Source organism: Balaenoptera musculus, chromosome 19, assembly GCF_009873245.2.
Source record: "Balaenoptera musculus isolate JJ_BM4_2016_0621 chromosome 19, mBalMus1.pri.v3, whole genome shotgun sequence".
Taxonomy (NCBI): Eukaryota; Metazoa; Chordata; class Mammalia; order Artiodactyla; family Balaenopteridae; genus Balaenoptera; species Balaenoptera musculus.
The window spans coordinates 325,054-347,850 of record NC_045803.1 but is presented as its reverse complement, the minus strand read 5'-3'; the positions used below and the strand labels follow the sequence as shown (position 1 = coordinate 347,850).

Here is a 22,797-nt window from a genome sequence, read left to right as displayed (position 1 = left end):
CACCCCCCCCCCCATCCCTGTGCCTTGGGTCCACTTAACCCTGCCCTTCGCACAACTTGAGTAGACAGTCCTGGCCCCACTCCCCTCCCTGGGCATGGAGGACATTTAGTCTCACCCTCTGCACACTTTGGGGCAGGCCCGTCCCTCTTTTCCTCCCAGGACCTCTGGCTGATTTCAGTCCCGCCTCCAGAACATTTCCCACCCTCCCAATCCGCCCCTTTTTCCTCTCCATTAGACGTGGACGCACCTTTAGCACCGCCCTCTTCCCGGAACTTGGCAGGACTTTAGCCCCGCCCCTCTGCACTTCCGGCCCGCCCCGCCTCCCCCTACGTTGGGTGTGAGCAGAAGCTCGCCCCGCCCCTCAGCACTTCCGGCCCTGCCCTTCCCAAGCTTCCCTTTCTGCACTTCCGGGCGGCCCCATGCGTTGCAGCCCTCGTGGCAGGGCGTGGATCCCTCCCGGCCTGCGTCGCCGCGCACCCAGGTGCTGGGGCCCAGCGGCCTGACTTGCCCCTCCCAAGGCCTCCTCCTGCCCAGCGGGACCGCCGAGGGCGCTCTCCGCCGCCTGGGCTTCGCGTGCCGCCCCGAGTTGGCCGGCCAAGATGGCCACCGCCCGCGAGGTGGGGGCGCACCGCGCCGCGGGGATGCCTGGGAGTTGTAGTCCAGGCCGGCGTGCTGACGCACTTCGCCGCGGGCCGACGGGCGCCATTGTGCGCCGGGCGCGGGGTGAGTGCGGCGGGAAACTTGCGCCCGTCGGGGGCTCAGTTCTAGGGCCGCTCCGCAGGGAGCGCCCAGCTGCGGCCCCTACCACACCAATCGTAGAAGCCCAGAGCCAGCCTGGCCTGCCGTCCTTCCGCCGTGTGGCCTTTAGGGGCAGTGGGAGTCGGGGACTCGGGGGCCCAGAGGACGCGGGGTGGGCAGGCCCACCCCCTCCCGGCGCTTGCGGGCAGGTGGTGGTGGGGGGCGACTCCCTCTCGGTGAGGAAGGTGAGAAACCGTCCCTCTGCGTGTTCGAGAGCAGGTGGAGACTTTCCTTTAGGGCATCTTCCGAGGTGGGGAATGGACTTGTCATCTCCCGTTGATTGGGCCGAGGGGGGCGGGGGGCCTTGGCGTAGCACTCACGCCCCTCCCACCTCCCAAATTCGACCTTCTCAGGACTCTGCCCACTCCCACGAGACACGTTGAGGAAGAGGAAGGTATGGCCACCGGGCTTCCGACGGCCTGGTTCCGTGTGAGTAGAGGCTTCTTTATGAGTTTCTGAGTCTACCCCTGGATTTGGGAGCGGGGGTGGCGGGATGATGGTGGGACACCACCTTCCCTGAGATGCCCCCGGGCCCCGTGGCATCTCGGGAAGGGGAGGAGGATGGGAAGAAGAGACCCTAGTGAGTGGAGGGATAGCAAGTTACTTTCCAAGGGAGTGGTTAGAATAGAGGTCCAAGTATGGGGGATACTAATTTACCGTTTAAACTGGGGGTGGGGTGGGGGTATGCATTGTCAGGTCTAAGCAGGGCTCAGGCTTATATTTAAACAGTACTTTGGCATTAGAGCTTAGTCCCTGAGAGAAGAGAGCTGAGGATGAATCCTTGACAGGTGAAGGAAGTAGAAGCAGTATGGGCAGTGGGTGGGGGCTGAAGGCTGGGGTTTGATGATTCAGCTCACGCAATCTCCTAGCAGGAGGTATACACACTGATACAAATGTTGGAATCCCCAGGTCAATAAAAAATGGAGAGGTTTTCAGAGAATGAAAAACCCTCTCCAGCCTCATGGGTTGTCTTCCTTGCTGTGACCTGATAGGGTCAAGCTTGGGTTTGCTGTTTCAGACAAATGCAGGAACTCATGATGAGACACACCTGGAATGCTCAGGTCACCTTGTTGATTGTGCCCACATGTGCTCAGTCAGCCTCCCCCTCCTGTCAGCATGGGTGACAGCAGGCCCTGGCTGAACACGCACCTGTGGGTTTTAGGAACCAGTGACCTTTGAAGATGTGACCCTGGGTTTTACCCCGGATGAGTGGGGAATGCTGGACCTCGAACAGAAGTCCCTGTACAGGGAGGTGTTGCTGGAGAACTACAGGAACCTTGTCTCAGTGGGTAAGGATGGCCTCTGTGTCAATAAAGATCTGCGCTTTGCAGCACGAATGTGGTGCCTCTGAAGTGTGTGTCTGCTTCGGCTCAGCCTGCAGGGATCCGAGTTCAAGTGTCAAGGCCCTGGAGCCTGAGGGAGAGGGCTTTACTTTGTACCCTTTGGAAAAGGGCAACTTCACATATAACTTCTGAAGCTTTACCTAGTCTATCCGTCAGAGGCGTTGAATACCAGGGAGGTGGGTCTATCAGGGATGTTTCCAGCTGCCGCAGAGGATGTTTACTGTTTGTAACAAGAATTTCAGGACGTGGTGTCTGTCTGACAGCTCAGGAGTATCATCAGAGATCCTGATCCTTTCCATCTCCCTATGGTTAGTGTGAAGTTTTCCATTCTTAGGTTAGTATATGCATGGCCATGATGCCAAGCATCACGTCCATGTTCAAGGCAGAAAGAAGGAGAGACGGCAACCCTGGCTAGTTCTCTTTCTACAGCTGTCTTCCTTACAAAGAAAGAAAAATGCCTTAGGCCCCCAGCTGACAAACTTCCCTTTGAGTCTTGCTGGCCAAAACCAGGTCCCAGTGCCTCCTTTACTGGCAAAGGAGTCCAGAAAAGCAAGCAGCTGGCAAATGGGTGGGTGGGGTTATTAACACTGCCCTAGACCAGAAGTCATGCCCTAGCAGGGGAGAACACAGGGACAGAATTGCTACAGCAGGAAAGTATTTTCTCCCGAACACAGACCCCCCCCAAGCACTGTCTCTTTTCCCTTGGGCAGAACATCAGCTTTCCAAGCCAGATGTGGTATCTCAGTTAGAGGAGGAGGAAGAGCTCTGGTCGGTGGAGAGAGGAATTCCTCAAGACACCTTTTCAGGTGAGAACCAGGCACATGGGAGTCCTGGCACGGGAGTCCTGGTTAGTGAGGAACTAGTGTCTTAGAAAAGGAGGTGGATGGGGAAAACCCCAGTGGGGTGTTGTGATGAGTAGCTGCAGACATGCTGAATCAAGCCCTGCATTTTCCTCTGGCTTCAGAATCAGGGGTGTACTGCTTGGTTGACCGTGAACCTGTTGCCGGTGCCACATTGGCAACAGGGGCTCCCTCACCCTGCTTCACTCATTGTCTGCCCTTCCATCCTGTAATCTCCAGTAACTGGTGTGTGTCTCTGGCTAGATTTTTTAGATACGTTTACATTTATGGATATATGTTTGTTTTGGGGGGTGTTTCCATACTCAGTGCACACAGGTCTGCATCATTCATTTTAACAAATGCAATGTAGTCCACATTTGATTTTTTTACTCTTGATGGACATTCAAGTTGTTGCAAAAAACTTCCTCGCATACTTTTTTTTGCAGTCAAGTTGGATTTTTGTAGGTAAGGATTTCTAGAAATGGAACTTAGAATCAACCAAGATGTAACTGAAAAAAATCTGGTAGCAACAAACTGCTAAGATCTTTTAAAATACATATAGCTGCTCAAGAGCATGAGAGCTCCTTTTCCTTTTCATAATAAGATACCAGTGATTTATAGTCCTCTTTTAAGATTTGCAGATCTGACGGGAAAAGATATGTTCAGTTTAGTTCATATTTCCCTCATGAAGTTGCATGCATTTTCATAAGTTTACAGATCATTTGTATTTTTGCTTTTGTGAGTTTATGTATTTTCCTTTTTTTTCTTCCTATTGGTTTGTCTTTTGTGTGTGTGTGGTCAGAAGGACTCTATATACTATATGTTATGGATGTTAATACTGCAAATACCAGTCCAACATTTATCTTTTACATTTAGTCTCCATAAAGAAGTTTTATGATTTCAGATATTTTTCTTTCAAATCTGGCTTTACTCCTATTCTAGGTTTCATGTCATACACAGGCAGGTTGTACAAATACTTTTGTCAATTCTGGTATTTTTGTGGGGGGTTTTTAGCTGTTTCCTGTAACTGGGTTTCCTTGTGTATATGATGTGGGGCACAAGTTTTTTCAACACCGTTTTCTGACTTGGTTCTTCTGATTATTGGAAACGCCATCTTTATCATAGACTTAATTCCCATAGTCATCACCATGTGCAGGCCTTCTTGGCCCCTTATGCTCCCTTGGTCTCTGTCAGTGTCTGAGGAAACACCATATTGCTGTACTTACTGTAACTTTACAACAAACTTGGAAAAATGGTAGTTCCTCTCATTATTTAAAAAAAAGAAAACAACACACCTATTATCTGTTCTCAACCAAATGAACGCTCACCATCAGCTTGTCAGGATTCATTGAGAAAATCTTGTTAGAATGTGTCTTAACATTTGATTGGATTCAGACATTCCTTGATGCAGAACTGGTCTCAGTTGAGTTTTGGCACAGGTGTCCAGAGATTTCTGCTCACCTCACTGTGCTAGTCAGGCCTTCCAAGTGCTGTTGGGAGTTCACTGTAGTTGCTGTTAATCTGCTCAGGTTAATCGTCCCTTGCAGTCTTGCGTAGTTGTTGCAGATGAACCTGTCATGCTGCTAAATTCTCTTATTATTTGTAACAGTTTTGTTAGAGTCTCACTAATTTTCTCAGTACAAAGTCATCTTACTGGCAAGTATAAAGGAGGAGGCAGTTGTATTATTTTACTTCATTTGCACGATCATGTAATTGCATTCATCATATCTGGTACTTCCAAAACACTGGGCTGAGTGTGTGATGATTTCAGTATCTGGTCTTAGACTTAAAAGGGCAAGTCTCTGGGTTTTGACAAGCATGCTGCTGGATTCTGTGATTCAAATCAGTTTTTATCTGGATAAAGAAATAGTCACCTCACCCTTTCTAATAAATGAAAATTAGTAATAGCCCCAATTTCCCCCCTCCAAAGCGACCATGGGGATTTTCTCATTTGAACAATTAACAGTGACATAATCATAGAAGTGCCCTTGTTGTAATGTGTTGCTGGTGTCTGTTAACTTATTTCTTTAGGGTTTTTGCATCAATATTCATAAATTAGGTTGGGGAGGTGGGTGGTTTTCTTCTTTGTGTTTGTTATTTTTGGACACTTCTGTATCCGAGTGTACTGGCTTTGTAAGGAGAACTTTGGGTGTTCTCCCCGCCTTTGTTCTCTGCTCTCATGAAAGTGGCTTCGGAGCAACCTGGCAGTCTTCAGCTGTGAAGCCTGCACCTGGCCCCATCTTTGGTGATGACGTTCTGTTTGCCACAACATAGACTAGAGCCTCCACTGACTCTTTGTCCCCCTTTCCTGGACTCCTTTGTTAGCCTGATGGCTCAACATTAATAATTTGTTTTTCTTTTCCATATTCATGTCATTCCTTTCATTCTCTACAATGAAAACCTCCCTTCTAACCATGAGCACAGGTCACTAAACCAAACCTTACCTGGAAGGTCCCCAGCAACACAAGCACTTTGTATCCACCCAACATCGTTTCTGTTCCCCTGGTTGATCCAGTCTCCTAAGGTCTCCTCCCATCTTTGTGGCTCTGGCTTAGGTCTGTGTCTCATCCTCTCTGGAACTTAAGTCCCATGTGGGCAAACCTCCCAGCCATGCAATTCTGGATGGTCTAGTAGTTTCCTAAATCTAGCTGCTGTCGGGGGGGCATTGGGCGCCTATGGTTCTGCACATCTCAGGGGAGCTGGCTTGACAGGTGACAGGAGATTCAGGGGTGGTGCCCCAGAACGAGAGACCTTGTGCAGGGAGGCTTACCAGGACACTTGCAGGCTAGGCCTGAGGTGATAGGTGCTTAACATGTTTCTGCTGTGTCACAAAGAGTCCTTTATGTGATTTTTTTCCTCCATTGCCTCCCCTTTACTTCACAAATATTTGTGGAAGGCCTCTTGTGTCCTATGCAATATAAAAAACAAACAAAAAAAACTGTACACTTAGGTAGTAAGCCAAAGAACTAACATAATTCCTGCCATTGTAGACTCCTTAGTCTAATAGATGACAGCCTTCTACAAACAAGCTACACAGATACAACTGTGTAAACACAAATAGTGGTAAGTACTGAGAAGAAAAAGAATATGGTGTAAAGTAGGGAGCAATGGGGAATTACTCTAGAGGAGTTGGTCAGGTGACAATGCAGGGGTGAGATTTAAGCCGATTCCTGAAGAAAAGAAAGTCAGCAGACGTGTAAGAGTGGTGGGGAAGAGCTTCCAGATACAAACACCACTTGGGGTTACTGTGAGAGTGGAGCAGGCTTGGCACGTTCTGGGAATGGAAAGTCACCCACTGGGCTGGGAGGAGGTAACCGAGGTGTACTGACGTGCAAGTTAAGTTTGGCAGAGCACACAGGGCTTCCACTGTGAAGGGGGTTTGATTTTCATGGAGTACGTGTGTGGTGTGCTTTTCACAGCTCACTCTGTGAAGATGGAAGGGCACAGATGGAAGCAGGCAGCAGGCTGTGGTAGCATGTAGGGAAGAGGTGGCAATACCTGGCCTGCGAGAGTAGCAGCAGGGTTGGGGAGAAGCTGGCTCCTCCCCATTCGTAGGTGGATTCAGTGGGGCTAGTTGAGTAATTGACCCAAGAGAGCAAAGGAAAGGAAACTGCCAAGAACTGCTCATAGGTGAAAGCTTCAAGGGATTTCCTGTGACTATTCTTTGTAACATATGTATTTACTATATACATTTTTTTTAACGTATCAGTATTTCATTTTAAAAATACAGTAACAGCGATATTACGACTCTGGAATTTTTGGCATTAGTCAGTGACGTGGTAAGTCTGATGAAGGCAGAGACTTTTGAAGGGTGGAAATAGAGGTTTTCTTTGGTTTTTATTTTTATGTTGAAATAATTTTAGGCAAACAGTTGACTAGTACAAAGAACTACCTAATAGCTTTCACCTAGATTCAAATGTTTTTGGAACTCTCCCATGTCTTGACTGGTTCGTTAATGAAGTATGAATGACAGGACTTAGAAACACCCAGGTAGAGGTTTGTGAAACCAGCTGAATGTATCTGCCTGGACCTCCTCCTGAGGCGCAGTGCATAAAAACATGGGAGTCATAGGTGTTTGGAATGGCCTGCTTTACTATTAAGAGAACCATCTCCTGCAGTGGTCTCTTTCTCCCAGCACTAACGTAGCTGTGCCTCTCCTCAGTGCAGAGAACTGGAACTGAATGAAAGCTAGGCCTCTCTGATGCAGCTCATTTTGCATGTCTCTTCAGCTCTCCATGACAGTAAAAATGGCAGCATAGGCATTGGTTGAAGTAGAAGGGAAACTGGATAAATGCTGAAGACAGGTATTCATCTTCAAGAAGGCACTAATTTGAAAAGAGGCTATGAAGATAAGGAATGTGGAGAAATATTTGATGGCACTCAAATCTTCTGCCTTCTCACTCAGTGTTCTTCAAGAAAGTATTACTATATGTGTGGTTTGGGTGGAAAGCTTGAGACATAATCTAGATTTAAACATTAGGAAAGCAATAAAGACACTATTTTTAAGGTCATGATCGTAGGAAAGCCTGCAGGATATTTAACTTTTTTTGACTGGTTAAGAATTTAAGCAGGAGAAGAGCCCTGCAAATATGAACGTGGCAACTCTCAAATTAGTACAAACATCAGTAGAAAAAAATAGCTTGTACAAGAAGATTTTTTTGTTGGGAGGAAGAGAAGGAAATTCTTCTCCAGATTTCATCCTTTGTGTAGCCTGAGAGGACTCACATGGGCTATATAAAACCAACGTGTGGGGGATGTAGGAAATCAATTGTTTTATACAAAGGATAATTCTTTCAAGAACAAGACTAGTGTGAGAAAGCCTATTCTCAGCTCAGCCTTTAAGAGAAAGCTCACACAGGAGACTCACATGCAGACTCACAGAAGACCCTGAATGGAGGAAGTCCTTTTCATCGTGAGTTTTCCAACATGAGAACTCAAACATGGAAGAAATCTCAGGAATATAATCATAGCAGGAAAGGCTTCTGGCCTGATATAGTCTGATTTGAGAGAATTCATACTGGACAAAAAATTCCAGTTCTGTTCAATTTGGAAAAATTCTTATACCAAATAATTATACCTGAGAACTCTGAAATCATGGGAACATGATTGCTATGGAAAGGTTTCATGAATAGCTCTCTTTTTCAGCATCATGGAAGTCATAGTGGAGAGTGTCTGAGAAAATAATCAGTGTTAGGAAGGTTTCAGGAGTCACAGAACCCACCGGCAAGAAGCCCTTCAGTAGGAGTCCTCGTTGTGTTCAGCATCAGAGGACTCATATGAGAGTAGACTCTCAATGCAATATGCGCAGGCAAATCATTAATCTTAGCTCTCACCTTATTTGACAGAACAACAGAAAAACTTACACTGAAGAGAACCACACTTAATAATATAAATGAAATGTCTCATTCTGTTTTTATATCAGATAGGTCATAAGGAAGGCAAACTCTGCAAAACTTTGATCATGTAAGGATAGCCATCCCTTGGTATCCATGGGGGATTGTTTCAGACTCCTATGGATACCAAAATCTGTAGATGCTCAAATCCCTTATATAAAATGGTGTAGTACAGTGCTCGCTTTGGCAGCACATATCCTAAAATTGGAACGATACAGAGAAGATTAGCATGGCCCCTACATAAGGATGACATACAATTCATGAAGCGTTCCATATTTAAAAAGAAAATAAAGTGGTGTAGTATAGTCAGACACGAAGGGTCAACTGTACAAATATATAGTAAAACATTCTGTTTTTCCAATTTGGGTTCTATTATCTATCTGAACTGAACATCTAGAACAAATGTTAAGTAGCATGGGTGAGAGCACGCATCCTTATTTCAGTTTCCCTTGCAAGTCCCCAGTTGCTAGGACAATGACTGACTTTCTAGCTCAGGAAACTGTTGAGAGAATAAATGGTTGGAAAATTTTCAAGAGACAAGAGGGAATCTTCAAAGAGGAGACTGAAGACTAGGCCAGGCTCTGAGACAAGAGAGTAGGTAAGGGATGATAAAGGGAAATCTTAAGATACTGCTACAAAGAACTTAGAGGGTCACATCCTTGGGGACGGGGCAAAAGTCTAGAATCTTGAGTGACCATCAGACATGTTTTGGCAGGAATCCAGCCTATCAGGGTGTGGTCACATACTGTGCAGTCTTTATTCAAGAATACTTTATGTTCTCTGTTACCATCCATCTATGTGTTCTCTAGGACCATGTAATCTTAATCCTTTTATCTGAGGACCACTCTCTCTGGTGTCCAGATACAGTCCCTGGAGTAATTTCAAAGCCTGAAGTGCTTTAAGTGTTAATTGAATAAGAAGGAAAATAAATGAACTAATAAGCATTTGACTCAAACCTTTTTTGGCAAAAAAATACTTCCAAAAGTCCTGAGGGAAAATAAGATAAAAGCAGGAATAAATGAGTCAGAAATGAAGAAGAAAAAAAGCCCATTTTCTGGATAGACAGAATAAATAAAAGGCAAGCTAAAAACCTATACAGGGAAAAGAAACTCTATTCAGATATTCAGCAATACATGTAGTTCTCATTATAGTACTTCACCCAACTGTCATAAAGAATAAGCCAGCTCTATGTACTGATATGAAACAATCTCCAAGAAATATTTCTTAAAAGATATATCTTTTAACATACGTATCTTCATATATATATAGATGTACATGGGTTTTTTTTCCTTAAAAATATACACACAAACACCAAGTATTAATGTGTCAATTGGTTATCACTGGGAGAATATAGAAACTGATAGGATGTAACTGTCTCCCAAGAAGGAAACTGGGTGGGAGGGTGACTTTCCATTTTTAGAGGTGCTGCCGGTATCTATGCTTATAAAATGGAAACGACTGTCTTCTTCCTGCTATGTCACCAGTTCCTGCCACAGCGTAGGTGCTCAGTAATTATTTGTTGAGTACAGGAATGAACCAACAATAAGATGGAAAGATTTCTGGAAAAGTGTAAAGTTGGCAAAATTGGTCCCAGGAGAAATGTTAAAACCAACTTTTTCTTAGAACAAAGTGGCCACTTAGTTGTGTTTCTATATTGACCTGGGCAGTGAATATTTTCCAGCTTCCTGTTAAAAAGACTGTTTCCATGGAACATGAGCTACTCAATGACAACACAGGGTGCTATGTTAACAGGTTCTTTCTGCAATGTATACATAGCATCATTCTCACCAAAGCACAAAATGAGAAAAATATTGAAAAGGAGGAAATATTTGTAGCTTATAACAATTAACACCTTTCAAAAAAAAGCTAATCCTCTGAAAGAGTTATAAGAGTTGAGCAGTTGCAACAGATCGCAAAGTACAGAAGCGAATAGCTCTGGCTTAAACCAGGAATAACCAATTTAACACAGATAGAGGAAAGATTTTGTGAGTGATACTTTTTTGAAAGGGAACCTAAGAATACATTGTTAATGAGCAGGCTCTCTTTGGAGAAAGTTATGTTCGAATGCCATGGCAGACTTAGGTAAGTACTGTAAAAGCACTGACTTCTTTTGAGGGCTTACAAAGGCTAGAAGTGTGTGAAGTCCCTTTCTTAAGCCCTAGAAGTCCTCTTAGGCTCCTGAGTAAAAGATGGGAGCTTCGTAGCAGCAGCCATCCTTCCATGATAACTTCAGATGGGACACTCACAGTGCCAGTGAGATTTCCTGAAATTTGAAATGCGGGTAAATCCTGACATAAGGCTAAAAGGCCCAAATGTCTTGGTGAACCATTCACCAAGGCACTTAGTAGCTGTGTTGTGTCAGCAAATACTGCTTGAGCACCTGCCAAAATGCCAAGTACTGTTACCGGGGTGGGTCACCACGATGAACAGGGTGGAAAGGCCCCCTGTCTCACTGGGCTTACATTCATTCCAGAGTAGCCACTAGCACGTGTGGCTGATTAAATGTAAACCGACTAAAACGAACTTACCAGTCAGTTCCTTAGTCGCACTGGCCAGCTTTCAAATGTTCACTGGTCACCTGCAGCTAATGGCTACTATGTTGGACAGTGCAGATCTAGAACATTTCCTTCACCAAAGAAAGTTCCACTGGGCAGTGCTGTTCTAGAGAAGGTGGAGAGAGAAATTAGTGAGCCAGATACTTTAAGGTGGCAATCAGTGCTATGAAGAAAAATGAAACAATAGGATATCTGTCGGGGAGTGGGGAAGCACGGGTGGGCAATACTAGTTTAGAACTGGGCGGGAAGATAGCTCTGAGATGATGACATCTGAGCTGAGAGCTGGATGGGGAAGGAGAACCAGGTGGAGATGCTAGGAGAGACTTATCAGACAGGCAAGTGCAATGACTTCTGGATGAGACACATTTGGGCACGTTTGAGGAAAAGTAAGATAGTTGCTGTGTGAAGCCCTCTTTGGTGTAAAGGGCATAAAAGAAGAGGGTTTGGATCCCAGCTGCTCCCTTCCCCAGTGTGTGGCCTTGGGCAGGTTCCTGTCCTCTCCCAGCATGGATTTCTTTTGTGTAAAGGTTGGACGCTATTGCTTAGTGGGGCTGTGGTGGTGTAAAAGCCCAGGTCCTGGGGGGCCTTCATGAAATGGTAGCTACTGTTACCGACTGAAAGACTTGACCGGATGTAAAGATCGTCGCAAGTGGCTTTGGCAGATCCTCCTCTGGGTCTGGCCTAGGGGTTTCCGATGCACGAGACCCAGTTAGCGGCCTTAGCAGTGCAGCGGGGGAGACACGTTTAGAAGGCGATATAGCAGGGTGCCCAGCAGAGCTGAAGAGCGTGGTGGGGAAAGGAGGAGACAGGGTGAGAGCTGGGGGCATCCTGGACAAGGAGGAAGAGGGACAGGGGAGTATGCAACAGGGGTGAGGGGAGCTGCCCCTGCCCCCCACAAGCTGGTAAAAGATCACTGTAATTAGTTACTATTATATTTGTGGACTGATAGCCCTAGTGTACCTGGTTCATCAGTCCGCGTTCACTAGGAAGTGGGCACCATGAAGGAGACAGCTTACCTGGAGAGGAGGCAGCAGAGAGAACATGAGAGAAGAAAACAGCAGCTCCCATTAGCCTTTACTGTCGTTCATGCAGTATTGGCTTTAGGTCCCTAATCACTTAGGACTTAGGGGAAACTGAGGCCCAGAAGAATTAAGCCCCTTGCCCAAAGGCTCAGTGAATTTGTTTAATAGCCCCCTAGCTAGATAGGGAGTTGCGGGGGAGGGGACTAAATTGCCCAGGTTCCCCCAGGGTCATTAAGCTGGTGGGCTGAAAGCCGGTACTTGGAGCTGCAGCTGATAGGGATGATTTTATGCAGCCCCAGGCAGGTAGGTGGGCAAGTGGGTGGCTCCGTCAGCCCTGCCTCAGTGAGGCGGGGATCCAGTTTCAGCCTTGTTAGCTGGTAACCGCAGCTGTCAAGTGGGGCGAATGCTTTTCTGGACCGGACAGCCGTGAGGATTACCTTCGAGGTTTTGGGGAGTGGTCCAAGAGATGAGACGGTTAGAGGACTGAGGTGCCTAGGATGACATTTACCCATGGGTTTAGAGGCTTGTGGCCATCTCACGTACTGCAGAGCACCCAGTAGGTGCTTTATGACAACTGCAGAGCCAGTGTCCGCCTGAAGGGCTGCTACAGCAGGGAGAGGGCGGATACACTGGACTCCCAGCACCAAAAACATCGGCGGAGTTCCTGACATCCAAACCCAGACAGGCTCTACAGTTTAAAACAGTTAACATTTTAAGTGAGCATTCAATGCAAGACTCTAAGAAAACACCCTGGTGCCCCCGAGGATAAGAGGAGGAAGTAAATATTTGATCAAGATTAAAGGAGAAGGGGAGGGGATAGAGGGGATGAAGTAGAATAAAAAGAACCCAACGTGTTTTTTTTAAAGGAGAAAGCATTAAATAAAAATTCCTTTGATTAACCAAGGAGTACAAAACGGAAATTTCATAAGTTAAAAAGCTATGAAGCAATCCGGAGAACTAAGTTTGTTCTTAAGTGTCATGCATGGTTATTGCTCAAAATGGTGCCTGTGGCCCAGCACGGAGCCGCTAGGGAGCCCCACGCCCACCCCTTGTGGGGGCTGCTTCTCAGGCCAGTGTTGCTGAGATTCTGGTAAACTATCCCCGGCTTCCCAAGTTATCCTCAGAGAGAAACTCCAACCAAGCCTTAAGAGCTGTAAGTGAAAGAAAAGTGAACCAAGATTTCAAATCAAGAATGACCGGGTGGGGGTCGGGTTGGGGGGGGTGGAGATAACCCTCCAGAAATCCTAAGGAACAGGAAGGGAACTAAATGCTCAAGATAACGCAGATATGAATTGGGCGGGCAAGCCTCCCGGTGAAACTAACTCAAAACCTTATTTGGGAGGAAGTGGGGGGAAGAAGTTAGAAATGGGAGATCAAGTGCCTGTCACGATTTTACCAAGGAAAAAGTCATTTAAACGTAGGGAGAAGTGACCGGCAGCGACCGATAAGTCACAGTAGAGCCCAGGACCTGTTTTTCAACCAACCTGGAGCGCCCAAGGCCAGTCTCGGGTGGCGGGGCGGCCCCACCCGGCACTGGGCGGCTCCTGACCCCGAGCTGACTCACTCCTCGCGTCGCGCGCCAGCAACGGGCGACGCCCGTGAGGTCCGTGGAGACCGCCGCCGACCCGAAGTGTGTAGTCAGGAAATTCCGAGAAGGGAAGACAAAGCCGTAAGGAGACAGGGGAAGAATGTGGAGGCGGGGGAGGAAAGTGGGTGGGGAACCCGGGCGCTCGTTGCTCTCGGGGAAAGCGGCCGCGCTCCCCTCGCCCCGCGTCACCCAACGGGGAAGACCTGTAGCTCGGGAAGGTGTGTGTGTGGAGGCTGCGCCGGCGTCGCCCCAGGACGCGTCCACCGCCGCCGGGGAGGCCGGGAGAGAGAACGCGAGTGGAGGCCAGAGGCGAGAGCCCCGCCACTAGCCGAGCGGCCACCATCCTGCCAAGGGCCTCAGGCGAACCCAAGCCCTCAACATGGCGGGGCCGGAAGTCTGCGGCGTGGAGGCTCCTGGGAATTGTAGTGAGGAGGGTGCCTGACGCGCTTCCGTGCAGGCCGGAAGTCGCGGCCCCGCGCTCCTGGAGCTCTGAGAGGAGCGAGTGAGGCTTCAGGGTGGGGGTGGGTGGGTGGGGCATGGGCTTCTTCCCGCTTCACCCTTTGGAGGAGGGGCCGGACGCGCTCCGCGACTCTGCCAAAGCCGGCTCTCCAGCAGCCAATGCTGTCTGATAAGTGCGCCCGGTGGCCGATGTGGCAGGTGCTTGGGAGGCCGTAGACGGCGAGGAAAAGCACAGAGACTGGCGTATGCAGGGAGCCGCTGCTCCTAATCGCTTCCTGAATTTTTTTTTTTTTTTTTAACGCAATTGCAATTACTCCACAGTAGTGTGAGCAAAGTTGCTCCTGTGCTCCAGGCATAGAAAGCCAAATTCTGACAGCAGGAGTTTGCAGCAAAGTAAGGGTTTATTGCGTGGAGGCAAGTCTCAGATCCACTCCAACTTGGTCTTTGACTTAGGAGTGTTTTAAAGGAAGAACTGAGAGGCTAGGATTAATCATCGCTTTGTGACATTACTTAATTGTGGTTTTAGAAGTCATCATGTCTCTGGTTTAAGATTCTCTGGCCAGGTGGTCCATGGTTCCAGGATCTGTTAGCTCATATTACTGTGAGGAGACAACTTGAATTTGTACTTTATTGATGTTATCAATCACAGCAGTCTTGGTCATCTGACACTGGTTGATTGATGTTCAGTTAGCGCAGGATTGAGGTCAGCAGGGACAAGAAAGGGGATAAAGTTTTGGATAACAGAGGTTAATCATAAACTCGGCAGGGGAATCGGTTTTAGGGGGACTCATTCAATAGTAATTTCCTGCCCTGCTTTTTATTTCATGTGACAGGAACATTTCTATGTTGTCATAATCTCCCTAAAACCAGTGTATTAATTTTTTTAATGCTTACATGGGAATCTTTCACAATTTTCTTGACCTGTGTTTTAACACTACCTGTGTCTTCCAGTTTTATTCCATCATTTACCACATTGCTAGGAAGTGAGTGTTTTGGAAATAAAGACCACTCAGAGGAGGACATGCAGAGGCTTCTTACTCAGAGCCCACCCTAGCAAGGGGGTCAGCCACCGTCCCTTATGTTTGGTAGAGACTAAGGCAGGCTGGGAGTGGGAAGATTCATAGTGGAAAAAAGGAGAAGGTTCTGATTGGAGATTATTGGCTTGGGGTCAAAAAGAAAACTCTATAAAACAGAAACCTAACCAAAAATAAATCATAGTCTGTGTTATTTACTTTTTTTTAATTTTATTTTTTAAATCTCTAAGTCATTTAGAATTAGCATTTCTTCTTGAAGTTATAGAGAGCTTTCCTTAGCATTTCAGGACCATCCTGGAGTTCTGTTCAGCAAATGCTCTCTGTGGACTCTGTGACAAGACCCAGCGTCCCTGCCTTTCCCGGACATCCTTGTTCTTGGCCCGCATGGAGGTGGGATCAGGTTCTATTCCCCTCATGGCTGCAGGCATATACAGCATAACAATTTTTGTTATCTCTTGGTCTTTTTTTTTCTTTCTATGTTGAGATATAATTTATATACCATAAATACCATAAAGTTCACCCTTTGGAAGTATACAATTCAGTGGTTTTTACTATGTTCACAAGGCTGTGCAACCATCAGTATGATCTAACTTCAAAACAGTTTCTACATCCCAAAGAAGAAACCCTGTATCCATTAGCCATCACCCCAAACCCCTTCAATTCCCCCATCTCCTGGAAACCACTCATCTGCTTTCTGTCTCTATATATTTGCCTATTTTGGGCATTTCATATAAATGGGATCATACAGTATGGGGCCTTTTGTGTCTGGCTTCTTTCACTTAGCATAATGTAGTCAAGGTTCATCCATGCTGTATAGCTAGACCATATTTTGTTTGTCCATTTGTCGTTTGATGGACATTTGAGTTGTTTTCCCTTTTTGGCAATTATGAATAATGCTGCTGTGAACATTCTTGTACAAGTTTTTGTGTTGACACATGGTTTCAATTCTCTTCGATTGAAACTCCTGGATCATGATATAACTCTGTGTTTAACCGTTTGAGGAGCTGCCAGACTGTTTTGCAAAGTAGTGTAGCATTCTGTATTCCTACTAACAGTGTACGAGGGTTCCAATTTTTCCACATCCTCACCAACAGTTGTTAGCACCCATCTTTGATAACAGCCATCCTAGAGAGTGTGAAATGGTATTTCACAGTGGTTTTGACTTGCATTTTCCTGGTGGCTAACGACGTTGCTCACCTTTTCATGCATTTTTTGGCCATCTGTCTTGCTCTGCTTTTGACTTACAGAGTGTCCTGAGGCTCAGTTGGACCCTCAGTTCCATCCTTTTCCTGCTGGGAATCCCCTGATGAAGATCGAGGTTGTTGAAATCCTCACACTGAACGAGGAGGTGGCTCTTCCCCGGAACGCCCAGATCCGCGCCCTCTATGCTGAAGATGAGGGCCTGAGCCCAGACATCCTCAGGGAGCCCACTCAACATCTGGATAAGCATCTAACTGACCCTGAGACCGCTCGCCAGAGGTTCCGGGGGTTCCGCTTTGAGGAGGCGGCAGGGCCCCGCGAGGCGCTGGCCCGGCTGCGCGAGCTGTGCCGCCAGTGGCTGCGGCCCGAGGTGCACTCCAGGGAGCAGGTGCTGGAGCTGCTGGTGCTGGAGCAGTTCCTGGGCGCGCTGCCCGGGAAGCTCCGGATGTGGGTGGAGTCGCAGCACCCAGTGGACTGCCAGGAGGCAGTAGCCCTGGTGGAGGATGTGACCTGGATCTCCGAGGAGGAAGGTGAGTGCAGTGGAAGAGCGGGGAGACAGCAGTTCCTGGGAAGGCATCTTGGAGGGTGGGGGCGAAGGAACCCCAGGCCTCCTGGGAGGGGTAGGGGAAGGCTGGTGCCCACTCCATCTATGCCAAGGGCATCTGCTTCCCCCCGTCCCCCAACCCCAGTTCATGAATCAGAGCTTTAGATACTTGCTTGCTGACGTACCTGTCGCTACCCCTGCGCCAAGGCTCTGAGAATGGCCTCCTCTCTGGACCCTTTTGTGGAAATGGAAGGTCTCAGGCCCCACGTCAGAGCTGCTGAAACCCTTGGGTGCGGCCTGGCACTGCATTCTTTAATGAGCCCTCCACACGTTTCTGATGGAAGCCAGCAGATAATGTGCTTCATTTTCATCCCTCTGGGGTCCCTGCCATATCAATATCAGTCACACAGGTTTTGTATTTCTGGTACGCCTTCTCTTTTTTTTTTTAAAAAAAAATATTTATTTATTTATTTTACTATTTGGTTACACTGGGGCTTAGTTGCGGCAGGTTGGCTCCTTAATTGCAGCTCGCAGGCTCCTTAGTTGCGGCAGGCGGGCTCCTTAGTGACAGCATGCGAACTCTTAGCTGTGGCATGCATGTGGGATCTAGTTCCCTGACCAGGGATCGAACCCAGGCCCCCTGCATTGGGAGCGCAGAGTCTTAACCACTGCGCCACCAGGGAAGTCCCCTGGTGTGCCTTCTAACATCATACACTCAGTGGAGGCTGTGGATAAAGTGGTGACCGAGATAGACAGGACTCATGGACTTATGAGCTCAACAAGCCTCCGATCTAGCGAGAAAGACAGGAGTCTGACAAATGAACGTGTGTTTGACAGTGGTGGGGTAGAGAGGGTAACGGTGGTGGTGGGCCAGGGAGACGGCACAGGTTCGGGATGTATTTGGGAGCCAGCCTCCATGAGGCTTGATGTCCATTAGGCTGAGTTCCGTGGAGCACGGACACCACTTTCTGTGTCTGTGACGGGTACCTGGAAGATGTTTCTTGAGTGAATGAATGATTGACTGATTGATTTTGATGCTTGAGGAGGAGGGGGGAATCTGAGGCTGGATGGTGGGATTCAGAGAAGAGGGCTTCCTGGAGAAGCAGGTGAGGGGAAGGAGAGGGGCAGGCGGCAGTAGGAGTGGTCTCTTCCACAGGCACCGAGTCTGGGGTGCTGTTGTCTGCAGGGTGAGGGCCCCAAAGTTATCCACATTGGAACCCCTTGAACCTCACATGGCAAAAGGCACTTCGCATGTGTGATTAAGTTAAGGATCTTGAGGTGGACGGATTATCCTGGATTATTTGGATGAGCCCAATGTCATGAGGGTCCTTATGAGAGGCAGGCAGGAGGGTCAGAGTCAGAATAGGAGATGTGAAAACTGAGGCAGCGGTGATGCAAGGAAAGCATCACGAGCCGTGTATTTTACATAGCCTCTAAAAGCTGGAAGGAGCAAGGAGTATGTTCTCCCCGAAGCCTCCGGAAGGAATGCAGCCCTGTGAACACTTTGATTTTAGCCCTGTGAGGCTTGTGTCAGGCTTCTGATCTCCATAATTGTAAGACAGCAAATTTGTGTTATTTTGAGCCACTGGCATGGCAGCTTGTTACGGCAGCACCAGGAAACTAATATAGGTCCCAAGGAGGCAGTTGTCGAGCTCATTGAGATGAAAGGCAGTGAATCCGTTTCACACCTTGGGGGTGAATGAAACCAATTAGTGTTACGGGGACGATGAGGCCTTCCAGGGAACCCTATGAGTCCTGCGTTTGTGGTCAGCATGTCCATTGAACCTCTTGGGCATGACTGCCACAGGCCTTACACAGAGTGGCCCAAGGGAGAAGGACAATATATTGAAAAAAATCCAAGGGTGATCCAGCTTCAGGCATGGCTAGACCCAGCAGCTCCACTCGTCTTCAGGACTCATCCTCTCTGCTATATCATACTTCTGTTGGCCTCTGATGGCTTCACTCAAAGGCACTGTTTCCATGTAGGGGCTCCCAGGATGGAATTTCTCTTTCCTAAATGTTCCAACAGATGCCCCTTTGGCTCTGATTGGCTGGCTGGGGGGCCCATGTTCATCCCTGATCCAATCATTTTGGCCAGGAGGAAGCAACGGCCTGGTGGGCCAGCCTGGGTCACATCGTGTGTCCTCCTTGATAGTGGGGTGGCATCATCATTATAGAAGCCCAAGGACCATGTGGGGACACATAAGGACAGTCAGACATCAAAGAGCCATGGGCAAGAGGGGCCATAAAGCCAGGCAGAGCTGTTTTCTGAGGTGGAAGAAACTTGGTAAAATTTGCATCAAGATGGGTTTGGCGGAATGAGTCTGGTCCTGGGGGCCAGGGGAAGTTCCCCACTCCGTGGGGCAGCAGGAAGGAAGGAGGAAGGGGTGGAGGATGTGGAGGCCAGAAATGGGGTCTTTGTCTCTGAGGAGAAGGCGTGAGGCCAGCTGCTGAGGTGAGCGTGGAGGTGAGGCAGCTACTTCAGTGGAGGGACTGGGTCCGGAACAGTCCTTGGAGGGGGAGTGGGTGGGACCCGCAGTGGGGACAGTGGTGCCCTGTGGTCACACACGTGGGGATTTGGGCACAGGCTTTGAGAGACGAATGGGGGGGCACAATAAGCTGTGCGTCCCGGAGACAGACGTGGGCTGTCCTTGCCCCGCCTAACCCTGCGCTGCCGTCTCTTCCCAGCACCACCCACCGAGGGCCCCACCAGCTCTCTCCAGACCACAGCTCAGCAGCAGGAGGACATGGCCACCAGGCTGGCGAAGGCACTGCCTGAGGTGAGTGGGGAGTGTCACCCTCTCCTTCTCTGGTCCCAGCATCCCCCGCAGGCCTCCCACAGGCAGGCCTTTCAGAGTTGCTGAGCGTGAAGGGCAGGCCTGCCCTCTGGCGACTGTGGTGTCATTGGAGACAGAGACAGGGCACAGTGACCAGGAGTCAGGAAATCTGGAGGGAAGAGGGGGAGGGGCCAGGCGTTCGCAGCCCCGGGCCCAGGCGTCCAGATCAAGGCTGGATCCCAGTTAGAACAAAAGAGGCTTCATCCTTCAGAAACGCAGAGCTGGGTGTTTATAACTGAAACAAAGCCTGGGATTTGCTTCAAAATAATCAGAGCTGGGGTGTAGACGAAATAGGCCTGGCCCTGTCTTGCTGACTGTTGAGGCTTAGAGAGCAGCCGGTGATGGTGTCTATGTGACCTTGGTCGGGGCTTACATCTGGCTTGAGCGTAGGAGTGAATTTATCAGCTCTCTTGTAATGAGTGGTCTGGTGCAGGCTTCAGGCACAGCTGTATTCAGGGGCTCCAGCCTCTTCCTTCTCAAGCAGGCTCTGCCCCTTTTGGGCAAAATGCCTCCCAGATCCAGACAGAGGGCGGTGGGAGGCCCCTTCCTCCCGGAGTGCTGGTCAGCTCCTCGGAAAGAACTCATCACCGTGCGGCCCAGGCAGCCACCCCACCCCCAGGCAAGCCCTGTCCCCATGGGGAGGGGCTGCTCCAGAATGGGGTATGCCCAGGGAGGGGCGAGGCTGGCCCGAGAGGTGGTCTCCGGTGGGAAGTCATGGGGAAAAGGTAGAGGCAGTTTGTTTGTGGCACTTTGTAGTTCCTTGTGAAGTAGGGCTCTTCCTCCAGCCTGGGCCCCAGACTCTGGTTTTGTGAGAACAGACCCATTGGACTTTTTACAGGCCCCAGTCAGTGTTTCCAAGCAAACCCCCAAAGCTGGGGCATCCCCAGCACAGCGAGCTCTGTCGGAATGTCCCCGCCAGCCCCTCTTCTGTCACCACCAAGGACTCCCTGACCCTCCTGCTGAAATACAAGGTGTGTGACATTGCAGGAACCGGTGACCTTCCTGGACGTGGCTGTGGACTTCAGCAGGGAGGAGTGGGGGCTGCTGGACCCGACACAGAGGACCGAGTACCACGACGTGATGCTGGAGACCTTTGGACACCTGGTCTCTGTGGGTAAGGCCCCTCCACGCTTCCGGGACGGGGATACCATGGGGGCTCTGAGTCAGGGCTTACACCCTCTCTGGGCCCTGCACATGCACTCGAGTCCCCTGCACCGTCCGGGGCCTTTAGCTGACACTGTAGGTCTGGAGGGGTGGGGCTCGTATGAACAGAGGCAGCCTGAGGTCCAGTGAAGGACCGATTTGCTGTCCACCCTGCGGGTGAACGAGAACAGGGTCTCTGAGGGCTGGGAGACGCTCGCAGCCCTTGCCCAAGCTCGGTGTGCCGCTCGTGGCTGCTTCACTGCCTTCAGTCTCCCTCCACAGGGTGCATGACTGTACTTGGGGGAAGACACAGCTTCTGGATATTTAATTATGTCGTACTGTCCACCCGTTTCAGCACTTTCTGTTTACAGTATCTGTACCTCTGTGTTTCTTTCAGGGTGGGAGACTACTCTGGAAAGCAAACAGTTAACTCCAAACCCCAACACGCCCGAGGAAGAGCCAGCCTGCCACCTGAAAGTGGAGGAATTCTCGAGGGATGGCGCCCAGCCCTCTGCCTCAGGAGACACCTTGCAGGCTGGGGCCCCAGAGGTCTTGGACACAGCGTTGAAACCAGTGGTGCACACTCAGGAAAAAACCCTCCCTCAGAAGCCAGCCGGTGAAAGCCCCAAACCCCAGGCAAGCACAGGTCCCGACACAAGCCACATCTCCCTTCAGAAGAGCATTCCTAGAAAACGCTTGCGCAAGCGGGACCCCAGGGTCAAAAAGATGACACACAACCCCTGTGTAAAACTTCATCAGAAGAGCTGCAGCGGGGGAAAGGCCCAGGAGAGCGGGAGCTGTGGGAGAACCTTACCCCGGAGCGCTCAGCAGATCACGTTTACGCGAATTCACAAAGGGAGCCAGGTGTGCCGATGCAGCGAATGCGGGAAAACCTTCCGGAACCCCAGGTACTTCTCCGTGCATAAAAAGATCCACACGGGAGAGAAGCCCTACGTGTGTCCGGACTGCGGGAAGGCGTTCGTGCAGAGCTCCTCCCTCACGCAGCATCAGAGGGTTCACACTGGGGAGAGACCCTTTGAGTGTCACGAGTGTGGAAGGACTTTCAACGACCGCTCGGCCATCTCCCAACACCTGCGGACTCACACCGGGGCCAAGCCCTACCCATGTCAGGACTGCGGCAAAGCCTTCCGCCAGAGCTCCCATCTCATCAGGCATCAGAGGACTCACACCGGCGAGCGCCCCTACACCTGTAACAAGTGCGGAAAGGCCTTCACCCAGAGCTCGCACCTGATAGGGCATCAGAAAACGCACAGCGGGGTGAAATGCAAGAAGAAACAGCCTACCTCGTAGGCCTCAAGCCGGGTGAAGAGACATCGCCTTTGCAGTCTGATCCTGCAGTGCCACATGAGCGAGCCTGGTTGGGATTTGGGACTGAACGTGGAAGGCCTTGAGTGATGAAGTTCTCAAGACCAAAGGATGACCAGGGAGACCGCCCTGCACATAAGTCAGTAAGAAAAGCCGTGGGGAGTATCGCTAATGAATGCATCAGTTGGAAAAACATTTAATTTTTCGCTCAGTTGATTTGCCATTTTAATTTGTTCGTTGGTTATTAAAAGTGATATTAGTGAAACCTGAAAATGCTTATAATCTAAGTTTAAAAAGCCAGGTACCAAAATGTCTGTGCACTGATATTATATTTGTGGTAAAGTATTTATGCATATGGACAAGGATTGAAAGAGAACATAGATAAATAAACTATATATTTCTGTGGTAGGATCTCTCTGTGTTTTTTCCCACCTATTTGATTAAACGTCTTTTCACTAATGACTTGATTAAAAGAAGCAATGTTAAAACAAAAGGGGTGGGCCCTGGGTAGACCTGGGAAGTTGTGCTGGGGTAGATAAGGGGAGTGGGGGCCGAGGCAAGTGAAGGAAATGCTCTGGGACCATGATTGGCAGGTGTCAGGGCAGGTGGTTGCACGAACCTCCTTCAGGTGAATGGACATCTGTCAGGATTACATGAGGAGCCTGGATGATTGCTGACTGTTGAGGCTTAGAGAGCAGCCAGTGATGGTGTCTATG

General features: G+C 49.1%; 1 protein-coding gene, 1 long non-coding RNA gene and 1 other non-coding gene across 7 annotated transcripts; 2 read left to right on the top strand and 1 right to left on the bottom strand.

Annotated features, from left to right (window-relative positions):
- The first annotated feature begins 1,151 nt into the window (after positions 1-1,151).
- Positions 1,152-22,492, top strand: ZNF274 (zinc finger protein 274). The gene is made up of 7 exons (XM_036833130.1): positions 1,152-1,227; positions 1,961-2,087; positions 2,852-2,947; positions 16,279-16,761; positions 19,464-19,555; positions 20,600-20,726; positions 21,153-22,492. The coding sequence occupies exons 1-7, from the start codon at positions 1,195-1,197 to the stop codon at positions 22,064-22,066; spliced, it is 1,872 nt and encodes a 623-aa protein (XP_036689025.1). The 5' UTR covers positions 1,152-1,194; the 3' UTR covers positions 22,067-22,492.
- Positions 3,786-14,046, bottom strand: LOC118884954. Of its 5 annotated transcripts, none has more exons than XR_005017408.1 (5): positions 13,435-13,571; positions 11,889-12,638; positions 10,902-11,034; positions 5,751-5,888; positions 3,795-4,834 (listed from the first exon to the last, which is right to left on the bottom strand). It is a non-coding gene; the product is annotated as an uncharacterized LOC118884954 (long non-coding RNA). The 5 variants fall into 5 exon arrangements; XR_005017405.1 differs by having other exon boundaries at positions 3,797-5,888; positions 11,889-11,944; positions 12,388-12,638; XR_005017406.1 differs by lacking the exon at positions 13,435-13,571 and adding an exon at positions 13,742-14,046 and having other exon boundaries at positions 3,786-5,888.
- LOC118885998 lies at positions 8,548-8,653 on the top strand. Its single transcript, XR_005017630.1, has one exon. It is a non-coding gene; the product is annotated as a U6 spliceosomal RNA (small nuclear RNA).
- Positions 22,493-22,797: the final 305 nt, after the last annotated feature.

What these genes read in the sequence shown, in the direction of transcription:
- ZNF274 (XM_036833130.1), top strand. Translation starts at nt 1,195, where the DNA reads ATGGCCACCGGGCTTCCGACGGCCTGGTTCCGT. An exon ending in TCCTCAAGACACCTTTTCAG is followed by an intron (nt 2,948 to 16,278) that starts GTGAGAACCAGG and finishes TTTGACTTACAG; the next exon opens with AGTGTCCTGAGGCTCAGTTG. An exon ending in TGGCGAAGGCACTGCCTGAG is followed by an intron (nt 19,556 to 20,599) that starts GTGAGTGGGGAG and finishes GTGACATTGCAG; the next exon opens with GAACCGGTGACCTTCCTGGA.